A 16885-nucleotide genomic window follows, 5' to 3' on the forward strand; every position below is an offset into this window, starting at 1 on the left:
AGTTTAATACACTTAAGAAGTATTTATCTCCACACAAGTGATTTTGAACCACGGAAAGAAAAATAAATTCTCTTGGTGCTCAATGAGAGGTATTACACCTGTACATTAAAAAATAAAAGTTATCATCTACATTTCATAGCAATTTCATTATCTCAAAATAGGATCAGTAGTATAATTTTCTTTTCAAGTCACTGTCGTCAGGAATCAAGAACCTATCTGGAGTGAAGGAAACTTCGAATACAGCTGCTCCAGGACACTTGATGCCTGAGGCCTGCTCTGGACACACAAGTATCACTGTGGACCAGAAGGAGGTCAGCATCAATAAGTCTAGAACTTTACGCAGCACAACCCAGACACAAGTGGGAGAACACAGAAGGGGACGCCTTTTTTAAAGCAACATGCTGATTTCCCAATATTATATTCTCCATCTTGCTTATAAGATGTTCACTGATCAGAAAAACGATCAGCTACTATCTTAAAATAATCTGGAAAGTTGGCCCAAACGAAGAGCAGAACAGTGAAGGATTAAGTGCGAAGTGCCTTATGGTCAGACCTGTCCCACAGATGCGGGATGAGAGCAGTCTTGGGTGACAACCGAAGCCTGCACTTTGAACTTGCCACTGGTTTAATAGTGCTGACCGTGGGGCACAGCTACTGAAAGCTGGCACCGCCCAGGCGTCCAGGGGAGGGAACTACACTGCTTGGGGCACACTAGTGTGACCTTAATCCAGGGCAGGGGCCAGGATGAGACAAGGAGGCACCAGGGCCATAAAAGGAAGTGCACTCTCACGGCCCAGCTAATCCTGGGCACAGCCGTGTCAGGTTAACATGGATGAGCTTGGGCCCTGCCCCCCAAGTGCAGCCCTGTTAGGCATTGTGGTGGGAGGGGACTAACTAAAGACACCGGCGTTTGACCTGCAGAGGACTAAGAGGTGGGGAGTATCAGAGATGTGACGGACAATGTCTGAAGGTCTGTGGAGACTGGGGCAAGAGAGCAGCCCCAGCCTGGACTGCCCCAGGCAGGACCGCGAGCAACTGGCAACACCACCAGGAGGCACCTGGGCTCAGCATGAAGCAGAACTATGAAAAAAGCTGCCAATGGCGGCCTGGGCTTGCCTGGCAGCGGCTGAACTGCCAGGCAGGGGACGGGGCAGAGGACAGGCTGGAAGAGCCCTGCTGAGTGAGCGGTGGGAGTGGCTGAGCTTTCACGATCCTTCTGACTTTATGATTCTAGGACATTTGCTTCCTGCTCCAGAAGAAATAAATTAATTTTAGGAATAAAAAAAATCAATGAGGGCTGGCCATGGTGGCTCACACCTGTAGTCCCAGCTACTCGGGAGGCTGAGCTGGGAGGACTGCTTGAAGCCAGGAGTTAGGGGCTGCAGTAAGCTACGATCATGCCACTGAACTCCAGCCTGGGTGACCAAGTGAGACTTCACTTCTTAAAAAAATAAAAACCAAACGAAAACCTGTACATCACCTTCATTCAAAAGGAAGGAGGACAGGTTCATGCAGAACTTGTACGACACGGATACAATGATTTTGGTGATTGACTGGGAAGAACAAGGAGGCTGTCACTTGGTTTGAAGGGTGGTTAGGCTGGTCTGTGGGTTTTCATTTTCTGGACTAGGCTTCCTCCAACTTCAAAGAACTGGGAGACTCGGGCACAACCCCAGCAGGGCAGAAGCATTCAATGACCGAGCCAGCACACTGATGGTGAAATTAAGAAACAAGTCGTGCCTCCGAGTTGAGATCCTGTGTGTGCAGGAGCTTCGGAAACATGTGTGGGTGGGTCCCGGCTCCACTGCCATCGTCACGCTGTGCAAACACATCCCGTGCCTTCCAGCGTTGTGCCCTCACTGCCCTGGTTAGGCGATGCAGCAACACAATGTGGAGATGTAATGCCTCTCTGACCCACCTGTGCATCGCAGGGTGGGGACTGATGGACAGATTCGCTGAGAGATGCTTTTCCTGGCCACCAGAACGCTGCGTCCTCCTGCTCCCAGGAGGCTGTCAGGCATCCTCATCTGAGCCCACTGCCAGGGCTGGCCGCCGTGTGGGGAAGGGTGCAGCGCACAGCAGTTCACTCTCTACACAACCTGGTCCGCAAGGCTGGCCTTGGTCCTGCTCGATCCCAATACCGATGTGCAGCACCCACCGCTATATCTGAAACTGTGACCCTGCGCTCTCTGGAGGCCAACAGTTTTTTCAAGCAGAGGCTCGTTACCCCTGCAGGCCGATGGGCAGGCTGGTCTAGCTGCTGCCCTTTCCCCAGCAGGCCACAACAGCGGCCACGTTCTGAATTGCCTGGGTGTCTTTACAGCACTCCCTGAGCCCTGAGTTTCTCTCAGGAACCACTGAGTCAAGTCAACTCCTGACATTAAGCATGATGGAGTTAAAGAAGAAGCACTTTTACTGACCACCTCTGATAATCAAGTTACAATGTCAACAAATTAGATGACATGAGGCATGAAAATCGATATCACCTTTAACAAGTGAAATACCTTACCAGATAGTGCGATATCTCTATAATTTGGATTCTTGTCGGTTACAACCAAAGATTGATTTTATTTTTTATAATTTTTTACAGACCGAATACATTATATTACAAACTTTCAAAAATTAACAGTGAATCATAATTCTTTAAAATGTACATACTGTCAAAAATTTCACATTCTAGGATATCAATAATTACAACCTCCTCAAGGAAAACAGCACATAAAATATTTCCTGTCATAAAATCATTGTTGCCAAATCAGCCAATTAAGCTGTCCACAGCTTCTAAACTTTTCTTATACACAGAACAAGATAACTGATTTGGAAAATGGAGGGACGCAAAAACAAGGGAAGCTGAGAAATGTCCCTCTGAGATGGACACTTCGTGGTCTCTAAAACTCAAGACACTGAACAGGGATGTTCTTTGTCAGAGCTCCAAAGCATGTCTGTGAGGCAGAATTGTTCTGTCCAACTAAAGAAGTTTGGAATAGAGGCAGGAGGGTCGCTTGAGCCCAGGAGTTTGAGGTTGCTGTGGGCTAGGCTGACGCCACAGTACTCTAGCCTGGGCAACAGAGTGAGACTCTGTCTCAAAAAAAAAGAAAAGAAAAACAAAAAACAAGTTCAGAATAAAGAAGGGTGCCTACAGACTTCCAAAGATTGGGGAAAGCATTCCAAAAGGAAATTTGAGAAGAGATTACCACTGTTAACTATATCCGTATTCCCCTACCAAAAGCTCTCGATGGCTGTTTAAACATTTTTAGGTAAATATTCTTGGGCTATAGGCAAGGTGTAAACAAAGACACATATGCAAGCTGTACAAACCAAATCCATTTTGAGCTGACAGAATTATGAATATGATGACAGAAGTCACATTGCTATTCCTGGGGGAAACTGAATGAGCAACAAGATGGCAACAGAACAAGGCAACGTTACACACAGGCTTTGGTAATGAACGAACTGTTAACAACAAAAGGCACGTGGCTACTGAAAAAAAGCCAAACTTCAGTAGTTCTGACCTGACCCTGTGTCCATGAACAAGCGTCTCGGCAGGTCCATGAGCTTCATTTGAGTTTAAATATGGAGTGAAAACACAAGCAGGGAACAGAGTCACGTCCAAGGGGCTGAGAAGGTGCTGTGAATGAGGCTGGGGGCAGCATCCGAGGGCATGCAGGGACTCTGTGACTGGAGGGGGTCGGCCCTGCCTGTGCGCCCCACCGCGTGGACCAAACAGAACCCCCCGTGCACAGCACGCTGCTCCCAGCCCACCCAGCTGGCATGCCCAATTCAGATAGGTGGCTCCTTCTCCATGAGGACATGTGACTGGATGGAAATGGACCTGTCGCCATCTCTGCTATCCACTATGATCAGGATCAAGGGACACGTTTTACACATCACTCACTTTATCTCCCTTCTAAGAGAAATAATACATTAAAGCTACTGTATTTCCCTATATTTGAGAAATGCAGAAATCTTCAAAGTTGACTTTTTTACTTTGGAAGAACACAAACAGGGCTCCAAAGTGAGGGTTCTACATGACTCCCAAAGTCGTCAGATCTGGTCAGGAGTCTTAACATTTAAATAAAAAGGTGAGACAGCGGGGGAGACAGACAGAGAACTCCATCCGGAGCTCTTGTGAGATGACTGGGACATTTGGCAACTGTGAGTGGCTCTGTACCCAAGTGGAACTCCGTAAGTTTCTCTTGTGGATGAACATAAAAACTACAAAGTCCCCACAAAGTTTTAAGAGGTAAGAAAACATACACACACCACACAGAATTATCTAACGCCTCCACACTCACATTCAGTCAACTACTCGTTGGCCAAACTGAGCTCTGCAGTGACACTGAGCAAAGTTACTTGTGCAACAGCAAAGTTAAATGTAAACATAAACAGCAAGGGGGTTTTCAAGAGCCTCAGTACCGCTATCGTATGTTGTCCAAATAATGCACTTCTGGATACAAACAGTTAACGAGAAGAGCCAGGAAGATTTTCCCATCTTGGAGGCAATGGCCAGGATGCTTTATAAACTGGGCGGCTTGTGATATCTGATCCTGGTACTCAACATACTGCTTACTCGATGTCATGGACTCAAGAGCATTCAGAGCCTAAAGGACACAGAAGACCGAGGGTTAACTTCACAGATGCAGGTAGCCTGACTGCCACAGGTGGAGCACACCTACCATTATTACCCGGTTCACCTGTGAGCCTAGAGGGACGGAAGCCTACAGAACTGAGGTTTGGATCTGGCAGGCAGGCACTGACTAACCACAGACAGAAGGTGCCCAGCAACCCAAGCCCTTCTGGCTTTTGCAGCCTCCCATGCCCAGCCTTCCCTCTTCCTGTTCCCTGCTGTTTCCCAAGCCTTCCTTGCCCAGAGCCACTGCTGCAGCAGGCTGGTCTCACTGCTGGACACTTCACCTGCCACACCCACTTCTGCAGCCTGCCCTGTTGTCACTCTCCCCGTTCCCAGCAGCGGGGTCCTCCCCACCAGATCATCTGCTCCCTCTCTTCCTGGAGCCCAGCTGGAAATCACAGGCACCAGCTGCATCTCGCTAGGGTGAGACCTGTTTAATATGCTGTTGAATTTGTTCCTAGGTTACAAAATAATGTCACATTAAACTGTCTAACTGAATGAAATTCTAAAGAAACCAGTTGCTAAGTGCCGCTGAGGGTAACTGATAGACCATTAAATCAGCCAAGAAACATACAGTACAAATCAAGTTCCTCCCAATGCCGTGTGACAAATGGCCCAGAGTCAGTGGAAGAAAAAGCTTACATGCCTCTCTTCAGAGGAAGGAAAAGACACATTCTTTGACTCCATAATTTTAATTTTTCCTTCCTTCACAGTAGAAGAGAAGGGGAAGAGACATGTGGAAAGCAAAAAGTCACAACAGTGGTTCTTGGTGTGGGGAGTTTTGCTTTCCAACTGCATAAGCGCCCCCACCCCAAGGCCCTGACCACACACCCTTCCTCAACGGGGCACACCCGCCCCACGGAGTCCCCTCTCCCTCCCTGTCCCATCTATGGGAATCACCATGCTAGAGAATATATATTAAAAGATGGAATTTGCTTGGTTCAGAAAATGAGAAAGGATTTTTTTTTCTTTTAGTTTCTTTAGGGAAGATTTTTTTGAGGATGGTAAATGAACTGGAAGCTTAGAAATAAATTACCAGGTGGGTTGTAGTCGGAAGTCTTAGGGTTGAAAATAAACAACTGAAGGGATTTGGGTATCAAGCTAAGAGCTGTGTGAACAGAGTTCAACAGAGAACAGGAATCAGTGGAGACAGCACTCCCATGAACTGCCGTGCCCTTCTGTCTCTCTCCTCTCCCTTTCTATTTTTAAATTTAGTCACCCAAATGGTCTACTTTGACAGTCTGCCTAAGATTAGTCATTTTGTAAAAAGATGACTTTTTTCAAGTCCAAAAATCCTGATGACAAGTAGAGACATGCACGGGGCCATCAGTTTAAGTCTAAAGGAATGCGGGCAAAGAGGGGTGAGGCCTGGGTGACCCGTGCCCCAGCAAAGCAAAGCACTGATGCTGCAAGTACCAGTGGCCCACAAAAGAGTTAAGAGTTGTCAAACATACACTGCAATGCATCTCACTGACTACAACCTGCCCTCGAAGACTCATCAGCTCACTTGAGATATTTCACAGAAGACAAGGGGGCATTCAAGCAGCAGTTGGTGAACAGGGGGTGACACGTATCAGGTATTTTATAAGCCAAGATCCCTGTGAAGAACATGCCAATTGTACCATCTGCTCCTTGCTCTTAATAACCAAGACCTCACACTGCATGTGGCTGGCTCAGACACCACAAAGCTGCACAGAAGAGGAGCTGAGGGGTCTGACACTTACCGTGTACAGAGACAGCCATGCAGCATGGTGAGGCGGAGAAGCCTGGAGCCAGACTGGCTGGTGGGAATCCCAGCCCCAACACGCATTAACTGTGTGTTTGGGACAAATTACTTGGCCTTTGTTTCCTCATCCACAAAACCAGGATAATAATATTAATAGGTCCTGTGCTATAGGGTTGTTATGAGGATTAAATGAGTTAAAACTTTAACTCATTTATATTAAGACTTAGAACAGTGCCTGGCATGTAGGAAGCACTTGGCCATCATTTCATACCGCACACCTTTGTACCTGGCTGGCACATTGTTTATAGGTTATAGGAATGGGACCACTGCCACATGACCTTCCATGTTTTTGGAACAATTTATAATTTCTCACAGCTACCATTCTGTGCGTGTTAGGTTATTTTGGCATCAGCCAACAGTGATCAACCTTCAGACTCACAAAACAGGAACCAGTTCCTTGGTTCCCAGTTAAAGCTCAGCTAATTCACAACCATCTCAACCGTGGCCGCATTTGCTATGCCAGTCCCAGCATGTGGCAAGTCAGTGCATATTCACACTCATCAGGACAAAATTCATTCCTAGACTGGCTTGTCCGTGGCCTTACTTCTTCCACAATGACAGCAACACTGCTCTAGGCAAGTGCTTACAAAGATTGGTCTGAGGCGGGCACACATAACCATTCTCCACTCAGCAGGGCACACAAGGGGGAGCACTGCGCCCCTGCAGAGCATCACGTCATGGTGGGTACAGGCCAGAGCTGCCACCCCTCAACCTTTCTGGGGAAGATGTGCTGGAAAACCACTAACCCTGCACTGTGAATACCAACCTGCTGAGCTTTCGGGGTCAGATGTAACTCAGTGCCAGGCCTCAAACGGATCTGATCTTCTGCAGGAACCTGAACTGAAAGGAAGGCGGCCATGCCTCGGGCAACCACGCGGAACCTTGGGCGTTAGGGAGAGGGCGGGGAAGTACATGACTATTAAAGTAAGTATTTTTAAATAAACACCATATTTTCTATTAAAAGACAAGATAGACACTTTTCCAGATCTACTGTGGTGTAAGCCTCTTCAAAAAAATCTTAAATATGATCAAGAAGGGGCTTTAATCTTCCCTTCTATTATCACTACCCAAAAAATGTATGCATAATTCAGAATCAAGAATGGAAGTGTTGGCAAAGATGTGAAATAAATGGAACCTTCATACATTGGTGGTGGGAATATAAATGCTATGGAAAACAGTTTGGCAATTGCTCAGTAAGTGAAACACAGAGCTACTATGTGACCCAGCAATTCCACTCCTGGGTATATACCCCCAAAACTGAAAGCAGATGTTCTAACAAAAACTTGTACACAAATGTTCATAGCAGCATTATCCTGAACAGCCAAAAGGTTTAAATAATCCAAATGCCCATGAGCTGATGAATGGAGACACAAAATATGCAAAATGTAGCATACAATGGAAGATTATTCAGCCATAAAAAGGAATGAAATTCTTATACAAGCTACATCATGGATGAACTTTACGTTAAATAAGTCAGACACAAGAGGCCACAATTATACGATTCCATTTATCTGAAATGCCCAAAGTAGTATATAATACACAAACTTATAATGCCAATTAGTGGTTACCAGAGACTGGGGGTGGAAGGGAACAGAGGTGACTGTTTAATGGGTAGAGAGGGCTTCCTTTCAGGGTGATGAAAACATTCTGAAAGTAGACTGTGGTGACGGCTGCAATAATACTAGGAATGTACTAAATGTCACTGAATTGTGCTTATTAAAGTGGTTGCCTTGAAAAGTTTTAAGTTCTGTGCATTTTATCACAATAAAAAAAATAATAAAAGCACTTGATTCAAGCAAAAGATACACAAGCCAAATTTAAGTGAAACAAAATCACACAGTCCTGCTAAATTCTGGGAAAACAGAGAAACATGATGTTAACTGGTTTGGAATGAGTGGTTCCCAAAGTTACAACAACATGATGGGCTATTCCACAAGAGCTGACATCAGCATGGTATTCGAACTCCCTTCGACAGCGACACGGGCATGAGAAGAAAACCATGCAGTAAGTAAGCATTATGAGATTAAATGGGAAGCGAATGGCAAATTCTTTTGTGCCTTGGGATTTTTAGCAAGAAAAACCCAGACCTGCTTCTCATTACTCATCCTTCTTACTGATCCTTCTTACCCGCTGGCCTCAACCCATCTTGAAGCCTTGACAGTTCACCAGACTAAGCCCCTCACAGGTTCTGCATCTCCCTGAGCTCATCCAGTGCCTGCAATAAAGCAGCTGACAGGGGTATTTTAACCTAACTCCGCATATCATCACTGGCTCAGAACCAAAAAGAAATCAGTAGTGCGTTCAGGTTATGGGGTCAAAATATAAGAGACAGCACTAAAAAACTACTGTTTGAAGTTAAAGGTTTTTTTTTTTTTAAGGTAAGAAAAAACAAACATGCTTTTCAGAATGGAAAGATGTAATCAGGCTCTGATTTTGTTTTTTTCCATTAATCTTTCTGGAAAACCTAGATCCTAAGTTGAGAAACCTCCTAAAGTAGCATGACCTGTACGTAGGTGCGTGCGTCTGAGGCCCATTTAGAACAGCAGCGGTAGATGCTTCCTTACCTGTTAGACAAGGGCGACTTCCGGCCCAGCCCGATTGCCCCCAGGATCCCAGAGCTGAGCCTCTCCTCTGCCACAAGGCTCTGCCTGCCCTGAAGCATGAGCAGGATTCGAATGACAGATTCTGTCAGGACGGAGTCATTCTGCTCCGTCTGGATCAGGGACAGCTGCAGGACTTGGTGCCACCACAAAAACAGCTTTGCCTCTTCCTGCACGGAGCTGGGGGAGACACCAGAGGAAAATAAAATTAGAAGTGGATTTTTTCCACTCTCATTTAACTGAAAGTCTACATTTGAGTTTTAGTATAACAGACATTTAGTACTTTATAAGCTTAGGCTAATGGGTGATAACATTAATAAAGTAGTGGGCTTTATGTTCTTTCACTTAATCCTCATAACAACTATTTAAGGTAGGGATTATCATCTCAGCTGGTAAGGAAGCTAAAGTTCAGTGTTCCAAAATGCCAGTTTTAGGAAATAAAAAATTTGCTTAGAAAATTAGCCCACCGAAGGCAGAATCTTTCCAAAACAAGTGTCACAGTACCTCATAGCCTTGTTTTTTATACATCACTTGTTTCTGTGTACTTACATACACACATAAGCTCTAAATTCCAAGTTAACCAAATACAAGTTTGATGTAACAGCCAGAGGGCCAAACATACCCTGGATACACCTGTTCCAACCACTTGCTTAAGATAAGGAGCACTTTCATTTCGTTCCTTAGAGTTTGTTCGCTATTCAAACACTGAAGCAGGTAGACGTAAAGCGTCAAGTAACTGCCGAGAGCTAGGCACTCCTGCAGGAATTCTTCTATGGTGAGCTCAGGAACTTGAAGGGACACCAGGATGGGGCCCCATCCTAAATTTTGATTGAGGGAGCCTGAGAACAGAACACCAAGAGAAGACATCAAGATATAAACAAGAATCAAACTACTTAACAAGTCTAATGAATCTTTTTACCTTAAGCTTTATGTCAAGACAACATTTCTCACATTGGCCTTGGAGGCCACGCAAATGAAATGGACCGCAGGGCTTAGACTGGAAAGCTCTCCTGCTAGGTGCCTGTCCCCACGCTAGCCACTAGAGGAGGTTAAGAAATCAGAGTTCAGGGCTGCATGTTTATAAATCACCTTTCTTATGATATTATTAAAATCTCATGTAGATACTGCCTGTCTCAGTCATCTAAGAGTTTTAATTTTAATACCATTTTTAAGTATGTATGAACACTTAAGCTTTTCCAAGGGAAAATGTTATCACTTGATCTATCATAAGTATTTTTACTTATCAAAGCTTAGTTTGAATCATATCTTGGCAGAAATCATTTGATTTTTAAAAACACAAATGAAGTTGGAAGAAGAGTGTTATCCTAATGATTCTCCACTCTATAGGCAGAGTGAGGGTGTGGTGGCATGGGGACGTGCACAGCTCTACCCCATGGATGGACACGTATTGTTCATGGGTTGTCAGGATAGGACAGATAGCAGGTTAGGGGAACTTCCTGGATCTTGGCTCCAATACCCTTCTTTCTCTGCTGCTGTGAATTGAGATGTTCATCTGGATATCAGGGAAAATTAACCTAGTGGAACATTGTCATATAGATTCTGGTTGACAGTCTTTTCTTCAAGAACTATGACTTGGCCTGTGAGACAGCATGATCTGCCTATTAAAATAGGTTGGTCTGATACTCTAAAACCAATGTACAATGAGTTAGAGCTTTTCTCCCTTGAAACATACGACTGTAACAACAGCCACGGGCCACAGGTTCTCATGCTAACTGCAATCTTTTTTGAAAAGAAATATTTATATATATTCTGAAGCATCTACAACATTTACAAAGCAGAAATTAGAATGGTACAGTCCCTCATTGGGAAGAGTCTGGAAAGATCTCCTGATGACAAAGCTTTAATCTTGCCTGCAAAAGATCAATATAATGAGAGCATAAGATGATGTCCTCTTACTTTCTTTGAAGTAGGCAGTGATGCAGGCTTCTGCAGTCTCCGCCATGTGGCGGACGGAAGCCAGGCTCTGGCAGGCGGCGGTTAAAAGGGGTAGCACTACTAGCCCATGCACTTTTTGGCCAATCCAGGTCCGGATGCTGCCCCGGAGGAACTCTGCCGTGGGAACAGCTGCATTGTTCATCATCATTAGGACTTCGGTGAAGAGGCTGCTGAGGGCCATGTGGCGGGCCTGGCTGTCCATGTCTGAAGGGAACATAGACACACACTCAAGAATGGCTGCTAGAATGTGAGTATGAATGTGATCAACAGAACAGTGGTTCAATCTCAGCTGCTCTCTAGGCAGACTTTTCAGTCCCAGCAGCTGATTGCAAGGGACTGGAAGGAGGGCTCTGGATGGCATTTAGTAGAGACAGGGTCTTGCTATGTTGCCCAGGCTGGTCTTGAACTCCTGGCCCCAAGCGATCCTCCTGCCTTGGCCTCCCATAGTGCTGAGATTACAGGCATGAGCCACTACACCTGGCATGAGTTTTTTTGTTTGCTTGTTTGCTTGTTTTGTTTTGTTTTAATGTGAGTTTTCCAGAACTTTGAGGCCTGAGTTGAACCCAACAAGCCTGTGGTTACTTTCTGTCAGGTGTCTGGTGGCACTACTAACCCAGAACTACTTTAACTAAATTCTTAGATTGAGGTGGTGGTTGTTTTGCAGCTTTTCTTTTTTTAAACAATCTAGGTAGTATGAATTCTTGCTTCAACACTACGAGGGTCAGCTTGTCACTAATTTTCAAAATAGGTATCTCTTCCCCTGCAACATGGACATCTGACCCAACACCAAGGCCAAAACATGTAACTGCCTTTGCTTTGCTCTCACAAGAACAGGTTTACTTCTAGCTCATCTTTATCATAAAGATGTCATCCTATGGGTTATATACATGGGGTCTCCTTTTAGGCTCCCATCTTAGGCAGGCCTTTCTCACCTCTCCCTAATATCCTAAGAAGGTTCAGCAACGGCCTTCAGGGTGAAAGCTGCCTCAGCACTTCACCTACCTTCGCGGGTTCCTCCTTTCACTTAGGTTCTAGCCTCTGAGATTTCCTTATCTTTTTGCCCACTTCCTTTGATGTTTAATTTCTGGTTTCTTAAAAACTTTTTATCCAGGATTCTTAGTTGTTTTCAGCAGGAAATATAGTCAGGATGTGTAGTCTACCAACTACTAGGAGCACAAGTTCTCCATAAAAAGTTTCTTTACAAGTCTACAGGGAATTCTGAAATGGTTTCCTAAGTAAGAGCCAAAACCCCTAGACACACTGCTCACTGCAAGGTCTCCTCCTGTTATCTTTCAATCATTAGATCCAGTTGTGTAGCTTAAACGCTCAGTCCAGCCCACCTCACACCAGCACCTGCCAGTGTCAACCCCATCCCCAAGGCTGAGTGTTCCTGGTGTCCAAACACCACTCTGACCATTGCTGTTCCGGAAACAGGAATGCCAGTGTCCTGGCCATCCTCCTGATCGCACAATGCCTCAGCCAAACAGGAATGCACTGACTGAATGAATATGGGCTTTCCCACTGCTCACTTACCTGGCGGGTTAAAGACAATGATATCATCTAAGAGCTTAGACATTTCCTGTTCTAGGACCGCTAAGGTGATTTTTCCATTTTGTTCCAGGTTGCTGAGAAATTGAACCATCTGATGAGTGAAAGCTCGGCATTTTGGAACTGCATCCTGACCAATAAAAAAAAAGCATCATTCAAATGAATGCAAGCAAGGAGTGCCTCCTGAGTGTCCCCTTGGGTGGGGAGCAGAGAGGACAGATCAGGAACCCACACGAAGACTTAGTCCCAGGTGGCTCAAGGGCCCTGTGTCTAGGGGTATGCAGATCTGTGGTAACATTTTCACTAGGACCCATGTTCTCCCAAATGCTGGCAGAACACTCTTCCTTTTTTACTATGTTAATAATAACATTAACTAAACACTAATTACTTGCCAGAAACTTTTCTAAAAACTTTTATGTTCATTGTCTGATTCAACCCTCACAACACTACTTTCAGAGAAGATACTGTTTCCAGTTCAGGTGAGAAAAGTAAGGGACTTGCCCTGCCAGGCATCAAGCTCATACTTATAACACTGCCTGCTATTCTTTGTTTTTTCTTTTTCTTTTTTTTTAATTTTTATTTTTTAGAGATGGGAGTCTCACTTTGTCATCCAGGCTGGAGTGCAGTGGCATGATCATAACTTCCTGCAGCCTAGAACGCCTGGGCTCAAGTGATCCTCCGGCTTCAGCCTCCTGAATAGCTGGGATTACAGGCGAGAGCCACCATGCCCAGCTCTCCCTGCTATTCTGCTGCCAATGACATTCAGATCATGAAACTAGCAGCTTGATGCCAGCCCCCAGTCCCTGTGACCTCCTGTCAACATATAAAACTGCTAGGAAGTAAAGGCTTACCAAAAGAAAGTTTCAAACTAAAAGATCCACAAGGCCAAAATATGAGTGCACAATGATACACACCCCGCCACCTTTATCTGCTGAGCAGTCTCCAGGTTCAAGACCGTGCTCTGTAACACTTACACTACTGCCAGTCCCCAAGAACACTCCCTGCCTTTTTATCTACCCTCTCAACTTACAAGATGTTTCTGGCTGTCAGTAGGAATGGAAAGGCCTGCAGATACTTTCAAGAGTTTCACGATTAACTCAGCAGAAGATTCCTTCGCCAAGATGATGGATGGTGGGTAATGACTGCTGAAATAACCCAGCACACTCTGGTACGACACAATATCCACCAGGTGCCACGAAAGTGAGCTTGTCTGTCCAAGGAGACTAAGCAAAGGTGAATCCTAAAAATAAAACGCATATTCCTTTAGTTGCAGAACCTCCTTTTTCCCAGAAATATGTTTCCTAATAGTCTGTGGAATAACCACTAAGATGGTCTATGACATAAGTACAGAACAGTTAAGATCTCAGGTTAGGAGTACTAGTGAAAGCAATAAGCAAAGTCTTGGCAAAATCACAATTATATTAAGATTTGTAAGTATTCAGAAATCAATTTTTAAAGGAGCGCTCTATTCCGGTGGTATGTGCCAAAACTGACTTCAAGAAGCATATAGGAGACTGACCTCAGGATTAATGAAATGTAAAATAAAATTGATTAACATTAATTAATTAGTATGGTTAATATATTAATTAATTAATCAGTGTGGTTCCCTTCGTAATTCAGAATTAGATAATGAGCTATCCAAGAAAATCAGTCCTTTGGTTGAAGGTGTATCTCATATACCAAACATCTATTCACACTGATGAGAGGTGTTAGAGAAACAACTGAAAAACCACAATGTAGTAGGAAGTGAAGATCTCAGGAACCTTGTCTTTATCACAAGCTCCACAAACTTACTGTTTGTTCTACTAGCTGAACTTCCTTTGCCAATAAAATCATCATAAAAAGGAGGCAGACAATCATGCTCTGGGTTTCTGGGTGAGGACTGGGATTCCAGGCATCGGAGAGGACACTGACCCAATTGACTTCACAGAGTACAGACCCCAAAAATAAGAAGCAGCTCTTGGGGCTTCCTCGTTCCACCTAAAAGGAAATGAACTAAAATCAATGTTTTGCTTTGTGCTGTCTATGTATCTTGAAAAGATATATAAACTGATGTTTTATAAATTATATTTTAATAAACACTTTTTTCCCAGATTATAAATCTCATTCATAATCCCACCTCCTAGAGATTTAGAATGAATATTTATAATATCTTTCTTTCCACACTCAGTGTATGCATGCATTTTTGAGCTTGTCTGGATTTCATTATCTATTCCAATAATTCTTAACAGGAGAGGACTGACCTTCCCTAACCCCAACCAAGGTGGAGAATCACTGCCACAGTGAGTCACTGTGTTGCGCTGGGATAGGACAAAGTTAAAATCTACTAATCAGTAGTTCCCAAACTAAAGTGCACATCAGAACCAACTGGAAGACCTATTAAAACATGGATTGCTGGGCCCACCCCTAGAGTTTTTAATTTCCCCAGTATGGGCTGAGAACAGGTGCAAGTTTCCAGGTGATGCTGATGCTGCTGTCCCTGGGACCACACTTTGAGACCCACTACACTAGTATATGTAATATTTAAACTGCCTTTTAAATGTAATGTTGTATTATAAATATGTCTCTACATCATTAGTATTTAGAATTTTTGATGATTACATAATGCTTAAATTCTACTTAAAATATTATTAGAGATGGGGCAAATGTACTATAAAGTATATAACAAACCTCAAAGATCTTTTATAAGCCTATTTCATTATTTCTAACTTATTTAAAATAAAACATGGCTAGTCACAGATTTTTCCTTTCAAAAACAAAGATTAGATAGCTCTATTCTATTTGCAAAATCACGGTCAATGGGATATGGCGATGATTATATTATGCTAACCACTAATTCTCTTCCCTTTTAGAAAACGATTCTTCACCCTTCTGTATAATCTGTTTTCTATCCTTGCCCTCAACCACACACACAAAAGCATACTTTATTACTCCAACAAGACACAAAAATTTAAAAATACCCAGGTTCTGGGTAGGTCAGGGCCATCCATCATTAGAATAAAACCCCTGGAAAAACAGTCTGCAGCAACTCTTAGCAGACTGTACTATTTAATCTAGCTAAGGTCACACCTCTTACTTAGTTAAAACTCTGCCGTACAGCTCTGTACACCAGCTTTCTCTCATGTGTTCACAATGGTAATAAGCATCTGCTCAATGCTGGCCTCATGTACTAAGCCTAGCTATAAAATCATTCTTAAGCCTTGTATTTCTCTGAAACAACTGTTCTCAGCTTTCCTTAGAACTTGGCTGACAAGGGCAGCTCGGGTGGAGTTTCATTAACAGCACTAAAAGACTTGAGTACATTTTATTAACTGCTATAAATAACTGTAGATCTGTATCAAAGCACTTAAATTGCCTTAATAATAAATGTGACATTAGTAGTAAACACAAGTTAATTGATGACTATGAACAAATGAATTGAAACTATCATTAAAAACCTAAGATGAGATTATAAAGGGTTTTTTAAAATAAAAATGAAAACAGCTCCACATGCCTGACTGGCATGTTTGTTACACCACACTGCCTGCTTTTTGTAATTACTGTCTCTACTAAAAAGACTCATACACTGATTGGCACTTTTTTCAGGTCATTTCAGGTCTTTACATGATTATGATGCATCATCGGTTGTTACAATGCATTTTATCTCCTACAATCTAATTATTCACTTGCATAACTGCTAAAAGAAATTAGTGCCTGAGCACCAATTTATATTTTGCTTTAATAGAACATTTAACAACAAGCAGTTCTAACGACACAAACACCAACCAAGACTGAGCGTGACAAGTCATTAAACTATGTACTCACAAAACATTATCACTAAATTTAGTCCAGACGATGACTGACATAATTAAAATCTTTCTCTGGGTTTTAAAAATGGTCCTCTAGATATTTTCCAGTCATCTATTAACACGATGAAATGATTTCCCTGGCATACTGCTTTCCACGAGCAGGAAGTGTGCGCAGTCCGCTTTGTCACACGCTGCCACTGTGCGTGACAACCACAGTGAACAGGCTGCTCCTGAGAAGCCAGATCTCTCCAGGCTGTGACACGGAGAGGGAAGGGCTTACTTTGAAGAAGGCCTCCATGAGCATCTGGTCAGGGTGCAGGTCCTTCCAGTGGAGTGTCCGGTACGCGCTATGAAAAGCGTACAGGATGAACTCCGGCATCTTGGGTGCTGTACATGCCTCACAATAATGCATCAGGTGTAACCGAAGGGCTCCATCGCCTGGCAATAGCCTATCTAAAATTTAAAGAAAAAGTACAGCTGAAGTCCTTTGGTTTATCTTTTAAAAAGAAAAAACCAATAGAAAACACAAATTTCAACTAAAAGCCTAAACTCTAAGGTTCTCATTATTTACCCAACT

The 16885-nt window shown here is 43.6% G+C and overlaps 1 protein-coding gene across 3 annotated transcripts in view; it reads right to left on the reverse strand.

Moving 5' to 3' along the window:
* Positions 1-1409: 1409 nt before the first annotated feature.
* EPG5 (ectopic P-granules autophagy protein 5 homolog) overlaps positions 1410-16885 on the reverse strand; it is an 87678-nt gene continuing 72202 nt past the window's right edge. For 2 of the 3 annotated variants that reach the window (XM_045527921.1, XM_045527920.1), the window contains exons 36-44: positions 16589-16761; positions 14315-14500; positions 13551-13760; positions 12506-12650; positions 10934-11176; positions 9639-9855; positions 8981-9196; positions 7183-7297; positions 1410-4601 (exon numbers count right to left, since the gene is read on the reverse strand). In XM_045527921.1, coding sequence (XP_045383877.1) covers positions 4419-4601; positions 7183-7297; positions 8981-9196; positions 9639-9855; positions 10934-11176; positions 12506-12650; positions 13551-13760; positions 14315-14500; positions 16589-16761 — 1688 coding nt within the window. In that variant the 3' untranslated portion in view covers positions 1410-4418. Of the gene's footprint in view, positions 4602-7182; positions 7298-8980; positions 9197-9638; positions 9856-10933; positions 11177-12505; positions 12651-13550; positions 13761-14314; positions 14516-16588; positions 16762-16885 lie in introns of those variants that run through there. The other variant, XM_045527922.1, reaches the window with a different exon arrangement.

This window comes from Lemur catta, chromosome 16, assembly GCF_020740605.2.
Source record: "Lemur catta isolate mLemCat1 chromosome 16, mLemCat1.pri, whole genome shotgun sequence".
Taxonomy (NCBI): Eukaryota; Metazoa; Chordata; class Mammalia; order Primates; family Lemuridae; genus Lemur; species Lemur catta.